General features: G+C 30.9%; 4 protein-coding genes across 4 annotated transcripts; 2 read left to right on the forward strand and 2 right to left on the reverse strand.

The window, feature by feature from the left end:
• Positions 1-1,503: 1,503 nt before the first annotated feature.
• Positions 1,504-5,210, forward strand: HELRODRAFT_101326 (hypothetical protein). Its single transcript, XM_009023621.1, has 12 exons — positions 1,504-1,655; positions 1,900-1,983; positions 2,120-2,359; positions 2,582-2,695; positions 2,927-2,954; positions 3,343-3,513; positions 3,684-3,773; positions 3,890-3,990; positions 4,270-4,408; positions 4,498-4,578; positions 4,643-4,733; positions 4,977-5,210. The coding sequence occupies exons 1-12, from the start codon at positions 1,596-1,598 to the stop codon at positions 5,083-5,085; spliced, it is 1,308 nt and encodes a 435-aa protein (XP_009021869.1). The 5' UTR covers positions 1,504-1,595; the 3' UTR covers positions 5,086-5,210.
• A 616-nt stretch (positions 5,211-5,826) lies between these two features.
• Positions 5,827-7,871, reverse strand: HELRODRAFT_176405 (hypothetical protein; the record flags this gene model as incomplete). Its single annotated transcript, XM_009023622.1, has 6 exons — positions 5,827-5,889; positions 6,414-6,461; positions 6,551-6,607; positions 7,038-7,101; positions 7,404-7,515; positions 7,742-7,871. The coding sequence occupies 6 exons, from the start codon at positions 7,869-7,871 to the stop codon at positions 5,827-5,829; spliced, it is 474 nt and encodes a 157-aa protein (XP_009021870.1).
• Positions 7,831-10,906, forward strand: HELRODRAFT_101329 (hypothetical protein). Its single transcript, XM_009023623.1, has 6 exons — positions 7,831-8,080; positions 8,256-8,564; positions 8,736-9,206; positions 9,318-9,941; positions 10,065-10,334; positions 10,374-10,906. Exons 2-6 carry the CDS (start codon positions 8,274-8,276, stop codon positions 10,776-10,778), a joined length of 2,061 nt encoding a protein of 686 aa, XP_009021871.1. The 5' UTR covers positions 7,831-8,080; positions 8,256-8,273; the 3' UTR covers positions 10,779-10,906.
• HELRODRAFT_187260 (hypothetical protein) lies at positions 10,869-14,815 on the reverse strand. Its single transcript, XM_009023624.1, has 8 exons — positions 14,460-14,815; positions 13,839-13,951; positions 13,589-13,679; positions 13,299-13,341; positions 12,711-12,888; positions 12,414-12,459; positions 11,969-12,111; positions 10,869-11,790 (listed from the first exon to the last, which is right to left on the reverse strand). Exons 1-8 carry the CDS (start codon positions 14,706-14,708, stop codon positions 11,409-11,411), a joined length of 1,245 nt encoding a protein of 414 aa, XP_009021872.1. The 5' UTR covers positions 14,709-14,815; the 3' UTR covers positions 10,869-11,408.
• Positions 14,816-18,379: the final 3,564 nt, after the last annotated feature.

The following is an 18,379-nucleotide window of genomic DNA, read 5'->3' on the forward strand; positions in this document are numbered from 1 at the left end:
TAGAAGTCCCTAACCTACCTATGTAACTAAATTACCTTATGCCCTAGCCTACCTATATAATAAATTAATTTTTAATTTCACCTACCTATGTTTCATTAACTTAACTCAAGACTCATGAAAAAGGAGAAAAAGGAGCAAAATAGAACATAACATACTACCACAAAAAACAAACATAATGTATGTATGTATGTATGTATGTATGAGCAACCGCTAAAGAACCCACCTAAAATTAAAAAAAATGCAAACATACAAACCACAGACAAACATATATAGCCGCGCAACTCTATATAAATCTATATAACTTTATATAATAAAATAAATAAAATTAAAAAAAATTAGATCAGGCAGACCGCTTCAAGCCTTAAGCGAGGCAGAATGCCTGATCTGATTTTCATGCTGTCTCAGCTCCTATTTATACTAGTTTCAACCATACATTCTCATCATTTCAATCATTCAGATCAGTAAAAAACTTTTTTAATGTATGTAGTACACTATTATACAGTCTTAACAACAATGCTAACCGTACTAAATTGACGTCAACGATCGAACGCCTTCGAAACATTCTGGTTGGCTGGTTGAATCTGCTATATTGCTTTTTATATAAACATATAATCTTATTAATTATTTGTATACATGGATTCTAGTTAATATATATATATATATATATATATATATATATATATATATATATACTAAAATTAATATATATATATATATATATATATTATATAAATTCATTAAAAAAAGCAGCAGTAATCAGTGCTACATATGTAGGCACGCAGTTCAAATTTTTCAGGGAGAATTCAAAATAGTTTGGGACCACTCTTTGCTTAACATCCAATTCCAAGCCGAGCCGAGCCAAGCTGAGCCAATATGCGTAGATTTAGAAGCGCTTTTATATTAAAATTTTGCTCGCTTTATATATAGTATATAAATTCATTATTGAAGCAACAGTAACCAGTGCTACATATGTGCGCACGCAGTTCAAATTTTTTTGAGAAAATTCCAAATAGTTTGAGACCACACCTAGCTTAACATCCAATTTCAAGACGAGCCAAGCCAAGCTGAGCCAATATGTGTAGATTTATAAGCGCTTTTATATTAAACTTTTGCTCGCTTTTTATACGAATATCCCAATATAACAAATTTTTCATCCTGATATATGATATTTGGTCAAATTTATTTGATAGGAATTGAATATAACCTTTATACAGGCTGATTAACTACCATCCAGTGAAATAACTACTGTTAACATGACGTCATTTCCCCCAACGATTTCGCAACGATATACCCATCCTATTTTATAAATTTTATTTGATGTTTTTTAATTAGTTAGGTCACAATCGTCATCATCATCGATATCGCAATGAAATCAAATTGAGAATTTTTTAAATTTAGAAAAAAGTATCTTTATTCATTTTATGATACTATTTTCTTCAATAAGATACTTTTTGAATTTTCTTGGTTACCGCGTTCACGCACGTTTTTCAAATTCCGTATGTAATTTACTCGTTTTTTAATTAAAAGAAAGTTTATTTGGGTATTTATTTAGTTCGTAATAAAAAAATTAAATTAAATATTATTTAATTTTGAAAATGGCGACTGCATCTGACGCTAATACTTCTACAAATTCTGGTGAGCTGACTGAAACAAGTGTAAGTTTTTTCAGTTTGTACTAAAATTTTAAATTGTAATAATTCGTTATTAATAATAATTAGAAGTTAAAATTAAATGTAATAAAATGTGTAATTTTTCATCCAGTTTTACTTTTTAGTTTTACATTTAAAATTTTTCAATTTATTTTATATATTATAAAATGTAAAATCTTTTAAGTTTAATTTTTAATTGTATTAATATGTTTAAATAAAAAAAAATCAAACTTCTATTTTTTTGAATCAGTCAAACAAAAAAATGTACACGTTACTGCCTGAGTATGAGTTGAGATTTGAGGTTGACAAAGCTGCTGGCTCTATTACCATTGAAGTTTGTGATTAATTTTCTATTGGTTATACTAGCTATATCAAATTTATTAAAATTACTATTAATTAGTGATAGTAAATTACACACTAACACTCAAACACATACACACGCACACACACAAACTCACGCACATAAATAGTTAGTATCAGGAACAGCAGAGTTCTTTGGCTCAGAATTAGTGAAAAAAAAGATCTACAAATTTTCAGTTGGGGCCAAGGGTGCCATCTTCACTTACGAGGGTTGTGAGTTGTGCGTGTGTGGTGAGGCTAATGAAGTCTATACTGCCAACAGTCCAATGATGATGATGTACGCAAATTTGCACGCTGGTCTTGATCAGATGAGGAAGAAGGCAGAAGAATCAATGAACAGAGGACCAAGGGTTTCTAGTTTTTTTCTGTTTTAGTTTTTTAGAGATAGTTTTTCTCATTTTTTTCTTTATTTTAGTTATTTAGTTAAACTTTCTAAAGTTTATTACATACAATAGAACTTTTTCTTGATAGGTTTTCAATTTTATCAAAATTTTTCTTCACTTATTCAGTTTCAATTGTTACTATTACTTCCACAAAAAAAACAAACCCAAATATTATTTTTTCGTATCTAGGTGTTGATAGTCGGTCCGACGGATGTAGGTAAAAGTACACTTTGTAAGATATTAGTGAACTATGCGGCCAGATTAGGCTGGACCCCCATTCTTGTTGATCTAGATGTTGGACAGGTGGAGTAATGATGATGATGTTTATGGTGTTGTTGCTTATTTGTTGGCTCAAATTTTTGCCATTGCTCTCATTATTTGTTGTTTATATGATTGCTAATAATGTTGATAAGGTTTAAATATTATTATCTTTTTTGAAATGATAAATAAATAAATATGATTAATAAATAAAAAATTATTATCTTATTTTAAAAATAATTTTTTACTTTATTATAAAATTTCAATATATTTCAGAACGAGATCTCAATTCCAGGAACTGTTGGTTGGTTGGGCAATCATCCAATCACATTTTGACTTTTTAGCCATCAACCAATCACATTTATCTTACATTCCAATTTCAAGCAACGAATCAAAATTGGCTTCACCAATCAACCAATCATATTTATTTCAAATTTTACCTGAAACTAATTCAATTTCATCGATCAGCCAGTAACTGTTGTATTTTCAACAATCATATAGTCAAATTTATTTCACATCCCACTTACAAACCAATCGAATTTCACTCACTAGCCAATTAAAATTCATCTGTCACCAATCAAACAATCGAATTTCACTCATCGGCCAAACAGAATTCACCTTTAACCAATCAACTAATCGCAGACTAACAGCCAACCAATCAGAGTTTCTTATTCCACCAATCTAAATTTCAGGGGCACTGTGTATCACACGTCCGGCTGACATTCAAAATGGCTACGACCTCGACAACCCTCTCGTGTTTCATTTCGGACACAAGGCCCCATCCGAGAACACGTCCTACTACAATTCACTAGTTAGTGTAATGGCCGAGGCCGTCAACTACCGATCCGAATTTAATAACCATTGTGGGTGATGCTCTCATATTTTACCAGATAGTTTTTGTTGTTCTGTTAATTTCGTCTTTTTACGATATCTTTAATTGATTGTTTGATAGATTTTTCTTTGTTTTTGCTATAAATAATAATAATAATTATTATTATTATTGTAATTATTATAATTTTTGGTCTTACGTCAGGTAACATTAGTGGGGTTATCATCAATACGTGTGGCTGGGTTAAAGGAAGTGGCTACGACTGCCTGAAGCATGCTGCCTCTGCTTTCGAGAGTAATTATAGAGTCAATTATATTCAATTAAATTCATAAATTTTATAATTATATCCATAATTATTGGTTTATAGTTAGTATTGATTATGATTTATTTATGATGTTCTCCCCCGACAGTTGAAATCTTAGTTGTAATGGATCACGAGCTACTCTACACGAAATTTCAAAAAGACATCCCTGATTTCGTTAAGATCGTTATGCTGCCCAAATCCGGCGGGGTGGGGACCTGTTATTATTATTATTGTTGTTGTTTTATTATTATTATTATTTGGTGATGAAATAATATTGCATGTCTTCTATCATCAAGTCTCTTTTCGATGTCTCAAAACTTTTGACATAACAACATAGCATAGCAAAGATTTGTAAAGGATTCCAAGAAGTCTAACTAGGTCCGCTGGGACAGGACCGCTCTGAGACTTTTTTTCAATATCCTATTTTTGCCAAGTTTACAGATGATAATTAATCATATTGAGAGTGATAATATTTTCCCCGTCTAGGTCGTTGAGAGGAGTCAAAATTTCCGAACGAACAAGAGATATACAAAGATAAAAAATTATTTCTATGGCGTTTCCGGCAATCTATACCCTCACACGTTCGAAGTCAGGTTTCAAGATGTCGAGATTTATAAGATTGGAGGTTTGTGCGTTAATTGATTGATTCATTGACGGATTTAATGACGGTTTGATTCGTATATTTATAATCTTTTTCCTCCCCACCACTTATAGCTCCTAAACTTCCGGACTCCATGCTCCCATTAGGAATGATCCCAGAAGATAACAATATGAAGCTGGTTCCTGTTACCATATGTAATAATTATTATTATTACTATTATTATTATTAACTATAATCTTTTTCAATTATTTTAAATAGCTGGCTCGTTAGAACACCACGTACTGAGTACAAGTTATGCAATTTCCAAGGAGGAAGTTATAAGAACCAATGTCTCTGGATTCGTCATTATGTGAGTTGGCAGCGCTACATAAATCGTTTGATTATAGTTTTTAATAGGCGCTAGTTAAATTATCGAAATATAATTTTACGCGTATAAATGATTGTTTCAGACACTCATTCAACAAATCGCTTGAGATTTAGTTAGATTAGTTGTAAGAAAGAACAGCATAACTTTTTGTCTACATTATAACTCAACCATAATTATTTTAATTATAATTAGTTATAATTGAGCAATATTTTTTTGGGCACATAGAACTAAAGTGGATACGGAAAGACAATTACTAACTCTGCTGTCTCCAGGACCAAGGCCTTTCCCATGGAACATTCTTCTGCTTATGGAAATTACCTTCATGGAAACATAATAATTATAATCGTAATAATAGTCATAATTATCGTCAAATTATAACCCTGAACTATATACTTTCCCCGCAATCGTGAAAATTAAAGCAATGAATATTATAATTTTAATTATTATAATTAAGTATAATTATGACCGTTATATTTATTTTATTAAATCGACACTCGCAAAGTCTGGTACCTTTCCGTGGTTTTAATTTTCACTAGTAACGGTTATAGCTTTTTTTGCTGAGATTAAATTGCCACATGGTTCTTTCTTTTCCATTATTCTATATATATATACGGTTTGCAAGTTACAAGGTATCTATTTAGGCAATGTTGGAGAACACGCCGTAAGATACTGTAACATAATAAGACACAAAACTCGTCTCGTGTCATCTTATTACACGAAATAAAAGATTTATCTTCATCACTTTAAAGAGAAAATATATGTGCTCAACGAATTGAAACAGGATTTTACTTTATACGTACCTTGTACGATAAGGTTTGAAAGCTTGAAAAGAAACATGACAAGCTGATCGACTGAATTCAACAAAATATAAAAATATATTTATATATACAACAGTATATGAATTTCTTCAACTTATTAGGTTTCCAAACGTATTAACAAAATTGTCGTTAAGATTTAATGAACTCCATCACAATCGTCCTGTCTCTTATTTGGTAATTTTAAGTTTTGAGGAATAAATAAAAATTCGTTTCCTATATGTTATATGGGTAGGTTTCGTTTCGTTTCGTTTGTGTATTTAAGTTTGTGATGCAACTCTTTCTAAACTTTTACAGGCGTCTTGAAGTTTGCTGACTAAATCCTAAAGTAAAGAAAATCATTAAAGGTTAAATAAGGTAAGTAAAATATAAAAGTTTTTGATTACGAACGCCGAAAATCGTAATGTGTAATGATGAATATCAATGAAAATAAACAACAACGGTGTCTGAGTCCTGGACAATTTCTAAAGAATTAGAAAAATAGATTAACGCGACTGAGATGTGGTTTTTGAGAAGAATTATGAAAATTAGTTGGACCTATCATACTTTGAATGAGGATGTATTAAAACAGTCCGGTTATGAAAAGAGGAAATTACTACAGATAATTCGACGGGGACAGTTAGAGTTTTTTGGTCACATAATGCGGAAGGAAAGAATGGAAAATCTAACAATGTGAGGTCCCTGTGTCACTTGTTGAATATCACCACATTTCAATTACTACAAAGTGTTAAAGATCGGGTTTTGTGGAGGTCGATGGTCGCCAATGTCCTGAAAGGATAAGGCACAAGAAGGAGAAGAATAATAACAAAGAATAGTAATAAATATTAATTATGCCTATGAATATAACCTGTAACTGTTCTTTGGTGCAAAACATCTTAACATTTTCTTCATCATTCTAAAAAGCAAAAATAATATATAGAGTAATAATAAAGAAATAATATATTAATTATAGACCTAATAAAAATAATTTTTTTACAACCATACTTGCGTATTGAGTTCTATTGTGAATACTGGCTGACCTATCTTACCTTGTGAGCTATTCTGTTGAAAAAATAATTATACATAATAATAATAATAATATAATATGATACTAAATGATAATAAAATAAAGAAAGAAAATTCATTTATTTTTAATTTTCCAAAATTACTTTTATCTGATAGTCAAGACTCCAGTTAACATCAGTTAGATCGGGATATGACTGGCCTATTCTTGAAATATTTAACAATTATTACAATAATTATAGATATTGTGATTATAAATACACATTTAAATTGATATTATTATATTATAATAGAAAAAAACTAGAAAAAAAGGTTTTATTACTTCGATAAGTTGTCTCTTAGATTGTTTTTTATATTCTTTGGTGCAAAAAAAATAAAACATTATTTGGTAAATTATCAATGTTATTAATGATAATGAATAGTATTACTAATGAATGACAAAAAAAGTATGAAAAGTAATGAAGCTAACTTTATAGCCATCACAAATTGCATCAACTCTTTCATTCTTCATTTTCAGATCTAACAAAAATTCCCTAATTTTGAAGAAAAAGTAACTAAATAAGATTATCATATTAAAACCACTGGAAAATAAATGAATAGTAACAAACACACTTAACTATTTTACATCTATATAGCAACAAATACTTAATTTTATTAAAATTAGATTGTACAACAAAGAAATTTAATTAGCTTATAATGAGATATTAAAACAAAATGTTTTATAATTTAAAGATGTAACTATAATAAACCATAACCAGAAAATATATTAAAAATTTTTAATAATTATTTATTACATATATAAAATTTCTTTATATTATAAATTAATTCTAGATACTTCATCTCAGATGTATGGGTATTATTTTTAGCACACTCAAGAAAGATACATGGGAGTGTGGAGTAGCTAATTTTGAGTGATAGTGGATTCAATCCTGCAATTGATGGCAGCTCTGAGTGAAAAAATTTGAGAAAAAATATTGTGAATATTAAAATTAAATTAAATTTAAAACATGATGAAATTAAGCAAAATATATTTAAATTTTAAGAAGATATAAATTAAAAAAAACTTTAAATCTAAAATTCTAAATTAAACTTTAGCAAACTAACTACTAAAGCAACCGAAAATTTGAAACATACACATCAAACAATGATACAACCCAACACAAAAACACCCACTTTCACTAATGGGATTTTCAACTAAAGTCTGACAGACGGACTGAATGACGCTAGGAAAAATTTTATCGTGAATATGATTTTCTTCATTTATATACATTAAACCTTTTAAAACATCGTCTGACAGTTCCATAATGATAAATTTAGCTGTGATTTATTTGAGGACCAAAATTTACAAGATCGTGTAAAAGTAAATTTTGTTAACAGATCTTTAAAAGTAAATCAGATACAAATATTTTAAAGGTTTTTTTTCTATGTTCAAGCCTGCTTGTATTGTCGACTGTGTTGGCTGCCTGTTTAAAAATAATAGTATTCCCTGAAATTAGTGAAAACTAAGAATAGGTTGGGATAAGCATTCTTTCTTTTTTTAGTTGTTTAGTTTAATTTAGGTTAGAGCTTAATAATACTTCAATTTTTTTGCGTTTTTCCGCATTACAACTTACACACCTAATTAATTTTGTTTAATTAGTTTAATTTAATTTAATAATAGTTAATTTAAAAATTTATTTTTACATAGTGAAATAGGAATACTGTTATGGCTGCTAAAAAGAAGTCAGCGTTACCCATAGAAGACAGTGATCAATTAGTAATTAGGCCTTTGGGGGCCGGTCAGGAAGTTGGACGGTCTTGTTTGCTACTGGAATTCAAAGGCAAGAAGATTCTACTCGATTGTGGAATCCATCCAGGGATGAATGGATTAGATGCACTACCATATTTTGACCTCATCCAGGATGAATTACAGAATGTCAATTTGATGTTGATCAGTCATTTCCATCTTGATCATTGTGGGGCCCTGCCTTGGTTCTTACAGAAAACGCCATTTAAAGTATGTAATTCACTCACTTACAATTTACTTAACTGTTTGTCAATCATTTATTTTTTCCTAAAAAAGTAAAATAAATATTCTGTTCATGTTATGCAAAAAAATTAATTAGTATTAGTTATTATTGAGATAGTTTGCACTGTTTGTCATAATGATTTTATTTTCATTTAACAGGGAAGGTGCTTTATGACCCATGCAACAAAAGCCATCTACAGATGGCTCCTCTCAGATTATGTCAAGGTCAGTAACATATCAGCTGACAAAATGCTCTATGTAGAAAAAGACATAGAGGAAAGCATGGACAAAATAGAAACTGTGAACTTCCATCAAGAAATTGACATCAGTGGCATAAAGTTCTGGTGCTACAATGCTGGGCACGTCCTAGGAGCCGCCATGTTCATGATTGAAATAGCCGGTGTCAAAGTATTATACACTGGGGATTTCAGTAGGCAAGAGGATAGGCATTTAATGGCTGCTGAACTGCCTAATGTCAAACCAGATGTCCTGATTGTTGAGTCAACATATGGAACCCACATCCATGAGCCTAGGGAAGAGAGGGAACAAAGATTCACTAACTTGATTCACAATATTGTTTCTCGTGGTGGTAGATGTCTCATTCCAGTCTTTGCTCTTGGAAGAGCTCAAGTTGCTTATTCCTCATTTTTTTTAAATAAATTCATTCTTTTACCAAATAAATGAAACCTATTATCGTTTTTAAAAAAAATTTTTAAAACGTTTCTTAAATTTTGTTTCCAGGAGCTTCTGTTGATTCTAGACGAATACTGGTCAGCCCACCCCGAGCTTCAAGAGGTTCCCATCTATTATGCATCATCACTTGCAAAGAAATGCATGTCAGTCTATCAAACATACATCCACGCCATGAATGAACGAATTAAAAAGCAGATTGCTGTTTCCAACCCTTTCATATTCAAGCACATCTCCAACCTGAAGAATGCCGACCACTTTGAGGACATTGGGCCCTCTGTGGTCCTGGCAAGTCCCGGCATGATGCAGAGTGGCTTATCAAGAGAGCTGTTTGAGTCCTGGTGTAATGATAAAAAAAATGGAGTTATTATTGCCGGATACTGTGTTGAAGGCACTCTAGCTAAACATATCTTATCAGAACCTGAAGAAATCGTCACAATGAATGGACAGAAGTTGCCTCTGAGATGTTCTGTAGACTATATTTCGTTTTCAGCCCACACTGACTATCAACAGACTAGTGAGTTTATTAGGATTCTGAAGCCAGCACACTGTGTCCTGGTTCATGGCGAGCAAAACGAGATGAGTCGACTGAAAGCTGCACTAATTAGAGAGTATGAAGATTCTACTGATTACAAAATCAATGTTCATAATCCAAGGAATGGACAGGCTGTTGAGGTGATTGGATTTGTTCATATTGTTTATGTTTCTTTTTCTTGACAAATTTTATTGGTTTATTTTCATTCATAGCATTTTCATCTTTTATTAATTATTAATCTCCATCATATTTTTCAATTGCAGCTGCTATTCAGAGGTGAGAAGCTGGCCAAAATAGTAGGGCAGCTAGCTGTCCAGAAACCGAAACAAGATGAAAAGATATCAGGTGTCCTGGTGAAGAAGAACTTCAACTACCACATCATGCATCCCAGCGACATTCCTAACTACACTGACCTCATCACGTGCAACGTGCAACAGAGGCTTAGTGTCCCATACAATGGTAGCCTAGCCCAGCTACAGTATCACCTTAATAAGATTGCCACAGACATAGAATTAATAAAGAGAGAAGCTACAGTTGAGACTGGTAAAACTAAACAGCCAGCAGCACCACAGATTTTAGTATTTAAATCCATATTAGTGACATTAGAGAAAAAAATGGCTGTCTTAGAATGGACTTCGAGTATGACCAACGATATGTTTGCAGACACTATCATCATGGTCATACTCAAGGCCGAGTCCGATTCCGCTATTCAGAAACTCGCAATCGAGTGTACAGAAGCGGATATAGAGAGTAAAGAGAATAAATTTAGTAGGAAGGCGGTGCAATTAATGATTGACATGTTTGGGGAGGAGTGCAAACCGACTATTGAACCTGAAGAAACACTAACCATGACCGTCGACGACTGTCCGGTGAGTATACATCTGAAGACTTTAAACGTGAAATGCTCAAATGATTTGTTGCATCAGATGATAACGACAGCCGTAACTAAGTTGAATCATGTTTTAACTGCGTGTTGAGATTTGCTGGGTTGATTTCTCTTCTCAAAAACCGCGCTTCTATATTTAACGTTTTTAAAAATTATTCATTAATAAATAGTCAACAACGTATTTGGTTGTTTCGTAATAAAAAAAAACATCGTATCTGCACGCTTTTTTATCTGCTTCAAATCCACAATAAATCTATAATCGCAGAAACTGTAAATTGAAAAATAAACTAAACATTAACTGAGCTAATTAAAAATTGCATGGCAAACATATTGCAAACGTTCAGTAAGAGCATATTAAAATAAGAAACATGTATTTAAACTTAGCCTAAATTCATGAGAATGCAGATACGCTGTGCAAGTTTCATTACATGTCAAACTGTTACAAGGTTTGATACTACGTTTCATTGCTACTATTAAACAATTGCTTCATATCTAAGTTGTGGTTACAGACATCGAAAAATGTAATATTGACAACATGAATACAAAACATTACACACAGATCACAGCGTCGTCGTCTTAGTCGATGAATAAATTAATCCAAAAACCAGTAGTGCAAATTTATAAATACAAGTAAATAAATTGATACATTATTAGAAAAATAAATAATTCAAACGATTTGATCGATCATTTATCAATTTTTAAATACAATAATGAGTAAATTTCACAAGTTATTTTGCTCGACGATGTACTCAATAGCCTCGTTAACGTCGCAAAAAATTTTCGTCGGAGACTCGACACTCTTATCAAAGTTCAGTGCATCAATACTCCTATTGTGATAAACATGCCTGCCCTCTGTGGCCGCCACTTCTAACTTTTTGTCGCTCTGTTTGTAGACGCCGGTGCAGACCAGCAAACTCTCGACTCGTTTCACGGTCTGCTTAATTAGTGACGGGTGCATGGGAATGTTCCGTGATGGCGGTAGCTCGGTGTTCGCTAAATTTATGCACTCCTCCTCATCATTGCCCAACTTCCGGTACATGTCCAGTTTTTTGACGTACTTCTGGTAGAGATTGGCGCCTGCAATGTCCGCTTCTGGCACGTCCCTGAGTGACGTCATATTTTAAAAGTTAATTACAGTTAATATGAAATAATGAAATCCGCACACAATCAATTACACAAATACATTAAACACTAAAAAAAACGACATTTAAAACTAAGAATCACTGAGACTTATTTTACGAGAAAAGATACAAAAGAACGAAAACAGGTAAGACGACATACCCAACCATGTACATCTTTTTAACGGACGACTGTATACCTAACTTTTGGGACTCTCTAGCAAGAACGAGTTCTGCATACCTAAATGTTACCTCCGTTGGTTTTCCAATCAGGGATGAAAACTTCAAACTATGCCCTGTGACTTTCTGAACATTTTAAAGAATGAAAATATGAAATACATAGCTTTTGTATTAGTATGTGTATATGATACACAAAGTTATAATACTATATTATGATATATGACAGTGATTTCATCAGGTTATTTAAAACGTCCTGACATTATTTCGAATATTAGTAAAATGTTTTTGGCATATGGCTGATTTGTAGGAATTGAAAATAACATCAAATATTAATGTTATAAAAACATAATAAATGAATAAATTCATGAATAAATACAAGAAATTACAATTGAATAAGAATATAGAGATGCATTTAAATATTACCTTACTTTGTAAAGAGCTTCAATACAGACGAGAAATGCACCGTGACCAAATCTGAAAATTAATCAACCACACAGTTAACCAACCAGCCAACCAATCAATCATTCACCAACCAAACAAAACAAAACAAAACTATAAATGAAAGCCATGAGAGATAATTAATTGATTATTAATAACATTTTTATGAAAGATGATAAATAATTAATAATAACGTCCTACCTCGGAAAACCGGGTCTCTGGACGCAAAACGAAGATTGATTGAATTAATAACATAGATATAAAAAATAATAAATAAGACCCAGAACCTTGGAATTGCAGCTCTACCCATGTACTCCAAATCAAAATTGCAGGCAATCAGAGGTGGTTGTTCAAATTTCGAAGATTTTGAGAGTAATTTCGTAGGCAGACCATTCGTCCTCAATAAATCTATCACTAACTGTAACGTTGATTCCCAATGTACTGACTCTCCAAGTAGGATGATTGCTTCATGATGGTTGTTTTTAAGAAAAATGTCAAGCGTTATATCAATTTTGGAATACTGTTTAACTCGGTGACACACCATATAAATTAGTATTAGTGTTCCTTGATCAAAATTTGAGACTATACGAATTGCTAAAGTTAAATTTGAAAACGCTATAATATAAAATTCATTTCATCAGGCTATTCATAATATAAATCTGTATTGTTAGAGGACCATTGGAAAAAAATAGGTGCTATATAAGTTATTGCAGATGCAGATGATATTTGCAGATGAGATATCTTGATTTGGCGAATAATTAATGAAAGTTAGTGAATAAATTAGGAAAAATAGTGAATAAATTAAGAAAATTAGTAAGAAAATTTAGTGAATAAATTAGAAAAATTAGTGAATAATTAAAAAAATTTGGTTAAACCTTCAACCCTGGGAAAATTTTTTGTTATCTTCTCTTTGTCAATCTAAAGAAATATAGAGATAAATATAACATACACATGTATGTATAAGCGTTTGTAATTCATTTCACCGTTTTTACTTAATGTTTTGTGCTATCTTCAATTCAAATAATAGGTGTGGCATTGTAAAACCATTTATAAGATCATTTGACTGTAATAGATAATATTTACAATCTGAAAGAATAATAAAATAAAGAGTAGAAAGAATAATAAATTAATTTAATTTAATAGAAAATACTAAATTATTACCAACAGGTTTATATTTACTCTCAACATTCACCATATCCAACAATGGATAAGCTCTTCTTAAGTCTTCTAATGTGCATACATTTGATAGACCAACTCTTTTTATAAAATATTGTCATTATTATGAAACAGAAACAATAGCACTAATAACAGTTAAAATAATAATAATAATATGATATACATAATAAATAATCTAATATATATTAATAATCAATATTATAAAAAATATTATTAAAAATTTGAAAATTATAACTTACTCATTAGCTAAACTCCTGACATCTCCCTGGCCAATCAGAAGACAGAACATTTTCCTCAAATCTGTGAACAGCTCCAATGGACTGTGCGCCTGTACAACTTGTGTAGGGCACACCTGTTAGATTTGATAATAAGAAAATATTTTCTAAGGACTTGTTTGGTCACATAACATTACACTAATGTTAAATCAGGAAGACCATAGTAGAGCATGTTGCAATAACCAATCCTAGAAAAAGTTAATGAAGTAGCAAGAAGGAGAAGAGTAGGATTGTCAAGGAAAGGCAAAAGTTTTTTACTCTACTTAGATGAAAGTAAGAACTTCTAGCAACGCTATTAATCTGAGAAGAAAGAGACATGCTATATTAACAGTTATAGATTACTTAACACATTACAATTACATACAGACAATAACAATTGAATAAGTTTTTAAAATTAAAAATGTACAGTCATATTACTATGATAATAATTATAATGTGCAATAGCAACTTGAATTTAATAATTGATCCAGATTTCATAAGAAGATAGGTGCCATGTAAGCTTACTACTATGTAAAACGCTGCAAAATAATAAAAAATATAATAAAATATTATGTAAAAAATGCAAAACATAAAAAAGGAATCGACCTTGACATTCAATATTTCAGATAAATAATCGGCTCTACGCTGGCTCGAAATGGAGGAATTAGTGACAAATGCAACAGGAACTTTCCAGCGACTTTTTTCGTCAGTCAACTTCCTAATCGCGTTCGTAGAGCCGGAAATAGCCACCGGCCCCTTCGCGAGTACTCCATCGACATCGAAGCAGACGCCGCAGATTGATCTTTTCGGTAAAAATGATGCGGCGTTTTTTAAGAAACGTATGCGAAAAATCATTATAACGATTAATTAAATAGAAAAATTAATAAATTCAGGATAAAATTAACATATTAATTAATTAGTACAGAGAACGGCTGCCGAAAAAGTATTAACTTCGGCCAAATTTGTCTAAATAGAATTCTAAAAGTGAACTTCTGAAAATTGGAAATGATACGATAATTAAATTAATCAGCTGATGATCAAAGCTCCCTTCGTCTTTGTCCATACAAATTTAACTAAATATTTTTTCTAAGAAGGGATTTTTATGACACTAAAAGAAAATTTTACAAATATCAAATTTGAATGGAATATAACCAGAAAACATTCAGTGCCAAATTAAAAATGAAAAAAAATCAATCATATCACACAAGTGTATGTTATGTATGTCTGCTTATTTGTATGTTTCGTTAAAAAATGAACTAAACTCTCGCTATGATAATACTGGTTCGAAATATTAAATGTAAGTATGTATGTATGTGTTTATGTATGCCCGCATGTATGTGTGTATGAATAATTAAATGAACGAAACCAACGAATGAATGAATGAATGAATGAATGAACAAAAACCGTAACGTCAAACTGCAAACAAAAAACAAGTGATCATAGTTTTTGCTGCTAAGGTTTATCTTCTTGCTTGTTCTTCATTTTGTGGAAGTCTTTGATTTCGTTAGTTTAGTTGCTGCTGATGTAGGTGTTGTTGTTGCTTCAAGTGACGATGTTGTTGATTTCATGCTACAGTCTGTTTTAGTTCTTCGTTTTCACACGAGAATCGTATGACTTTGGAAAAGAAGTCTTCCACGTCTAGAATAGAAAAAATGAAATGATTAAATTTAAAGAAAAAACACGCGCGCTCACGCACTTACATAACATACTCACGTACATACCAGCAAATGTATAGATACACGTACATACTTGCATAGATACTAACATTCGCAAAAATAAACAACCTCCCCAGAACTCTTAAAAACCTTCTGCAACCTAACCAGCAGGTTCAAATTCGCGGACCAAAATGTTGACAAGGAAATTTTAAATGTCATAAAATTATCTCCGACAGTTAGAAAATTTCTCAAAAGACAAATCCCCTGCTTAATTATCTGGAAATATTTATTTCCCTTAACGTTATAATTACCTATAATATCATAATTATTATTAATATTATTATTATTATCAATACTACTACTACTGATATAATTATTATCAGTGTTAACGTTGTTATTGCTTTTATTCAGAGCAGTTAAGCAGATTTCTAGTATTGAAAAGGTTTCTTTCAAAATCTGAAATGGAATAATAATAATAACAAAATAATAACAATAGCAAAAACAACAACAACAAAAATAATAATATTAATAATATTATAACTGAAAATAACAATTCAAGAAGACCCCATCTAAGCAATCACAGGATAGCATGTGAGAAAGAGTTTCAGTGGTTATTTCTTTATTATTATTATTATTGTTGTTGTTGTTGTTACCTGTAGAATTATTATTATTATTTTTATTATTATAATTATTATTATTATTATTAGTAGTAGTAGTAGCAGTAACATCATCAATATCTCCAACGATTATAATGTTATTGATGTTTCCTTCATTGTTCTTAGCGCTTTTATTATTATTATTTTCTTTATTATTATTATTAATATTATTATTATTGTTGTTATTGACGTAGTAGTACCACATGGCATTCCTAACGGTGACTTCTGAAATTAGGAAGAACTGAAAGATGAAAAAATTTATGGCCATATAAACAGAATATATATTTATATAAATAAAATGACAACACCAACAAAAACAACAAAATCGTCAACAAAGACATCAAAAAACACATCACCAAAGACAACAAAGTTAGCATTCACGATAAGTAACGTTAACAATAATTTTAACCTGCCAAAAGAACAAAACATTATTATTATGATTATTATTATTGTTATTATTATTATTAAAATGATGATGATGATTGTAATTATTATTATTATTAATGTTGTTGTTGTTGTTGTTACCCAAAGCTCTAAACCTTTGAGACAGTTGGCTAACTATTGTTAAGAGACAACAGCAATCTGTGTGTGTGACCAAAATTAAAATTAATAAACTCAAACTACAGACACCACTACTACTACTACTACTACTACTACCACCACCACCACCACTACTACTACTACTACTACTACTACTACTACTACTACTACTACTACTACTACTACTACTATTACTACTACTATTACTACTACTGCTACTATTACTACAACCACTACTACTACTACAACACAAACATTAATAATAACCTGATCCGAAGGACTTGCAAATAAATTTAAATGTCAGTCTACTTTTAAACAGCCCAGTAAGAAACCTCAAAACTTTCACTGACAGATCTCTTTGCATAACATTAGTCGCTGACGACGATGATGATGGTGGTAATAACCATGGCGAAGCCGATGACGATGGTTTGGTAGATGGCATGTAGCTATCTTTTTCTTTCCTCTCTTCCTCCTCATCATTAGTATCCTCACCTTCCTTCACTAGCCGGAAGACAAAGCCGTGTTTTTTTGTGAAGACACCGAGCAACCTACGAATAATATTTATATAATAATTATAATAATAATAAAAAGAATAATAATTATAACAATAATAATTATAATTACCGTCAGTTTAAAATTGATAGTACCAGACTACTAAAGAATGAACGCAAATTGAATTGAACGTGAATTGGACTTAAATAAAAAATATACCCTCACACTGAAATATGATTCTCCCAATCATAATCAACACCTCGACTATCATTATCATCGTCGTCATCGTCGTCGTCATCATCACAATCAATGTTATGGTTTTTGTCATTAACATCTAGAATTGTGATGATAAGATCTAGGACACATTGAAGTAAATCATAATAGCGCCCTGTGGGTTCCTGTATAATATTTGTGTGTTTGTATGTTTGTTTGTATGTACGTTCGTATGATTGTATGTACGTTTGTATCTATGTTTGCATGTATGTGTATGTGTGTGTGTGTGTGTATATGTGTATGTATCTATGTATGTATATGTACGTATGTATGTATGTATGTACGTATGTATGTATGTAAGTATGTTCAGTATGTAAGTATGTATGTTTGAATGAATGTATATAAGTATGTACTAATACAAATAATAATGATAACATTAATAATATTTATTACTAACAAAATTTAACGTCTTCACTAATATAGGAATCAGGTCAGTAAATGGTTTCAGGGTCTTTCTACTGTAAGATTTGACTTCCATCTCTTGTAGAAAACTCTTGACAGTGGCCAGAACATTAATGACGTCTCGGATGATCACTTCATGCTGCACTCTTGATGTCATGATGTTTGCAGGTCCTGCTGTAGGAAATAGCATCAACAGTGATGCTGTTGTTGGTTTTTTATGGTTTTTGGTCCAAGGGTTTTACTTAAATAATATCTCTCTCTCTCTCTCTCTCTCTCTCTCTATATATATATATATATATATATATATATATATATATATGTATATATATATATATATATATATATATCAAAAATATTTATTTGTAGTACAATTTTGAATGTTAAGATTTATAATTGAATTGATTACTAAGCAACTATAATTTATCATAATATATTACAACTATGATTAATTATGGTTATAATTAGTAAATTATTCGTAGAGGATAAAGTTTTCAAAACTTTTACCTTC

The sequence above is a fragment of the Helobdella robusta genome, assembly GCF_000326865.2.
Source record: "Helobdella robusta unplaced genomic scaffold HELROscaffold_37, whole genome shotgun sequence".
Classification (NCBI taxonomy): domain Eukaryota; kingdom Metazoa; phylum Annelida; class Clitellata; order Rhynchobdellida; family Glossiphoniidae; genus Helobdella; species Helobdella robusta.

Coding starts and splice junctions, on each gene's coding strand:
- HELRODRAFT_187260 (XM_009023624.1), bottom strand. CDS start 14,708: ATGATTTTTCGCATACGTTTCTTAAAAAACGCCGCATCATTTTTACCG. Junction 13,952..14,459: donor CTGAAATATTGAATGTCAAG/GTCGATTCCTTT, acceptor CAAATCTAACAG/GTGTGCCCTACACAAGTTGT. Junction 12,889..13,298: donor AAATTTTCCCAGGGTTGAAG/GTTTAACCAAAT, acceptor ACCATCATGAAG/CAATCATCCTACTTGGAGAG.
- HELRODRAFT_101326 (XM_009023621.1), top strand. CDS start 1,596: ATGGCGACTGCATCTGACGCTAATACTTCTACAAATTCTGGTGAGCTG. Junction 3,774..3,889: donor TGCTGCCTCTGCTTTCGAGA/GTAATTATAGAG, acceptor CTCCCCCGACAG/TTGAAATCTTAGTTGTAATG. Junction 4,734..4,976: donor GTCTCTGGATTCGTCATTAT/GTGAGTTGGCAG, acceptor TTGGGCACATAG/AACTAAAGTGGATACGGAAA.
- HELRODRAFT_101329 (XM_009023623.1), top strand. CDS start 8,274: ATGGCTGCTAAAAAGAAGTCAGCGTTACCCATAGAAGACAGTGATCAA. Junction 8,565..8,735: donor TACAGAAAACGCCATTTAAA/GTATGTAATTCA, acceptor TTCATTTAACAG/GGAAGGTGCTTTATGACCCA. Junction 9,942..10,064: donor GGAATGGACAGGCTGTTGAG/GTGATTGGATTT, acceptor TTTCAATTGCAG/CTGCTATTCAGAGGTGAGAA.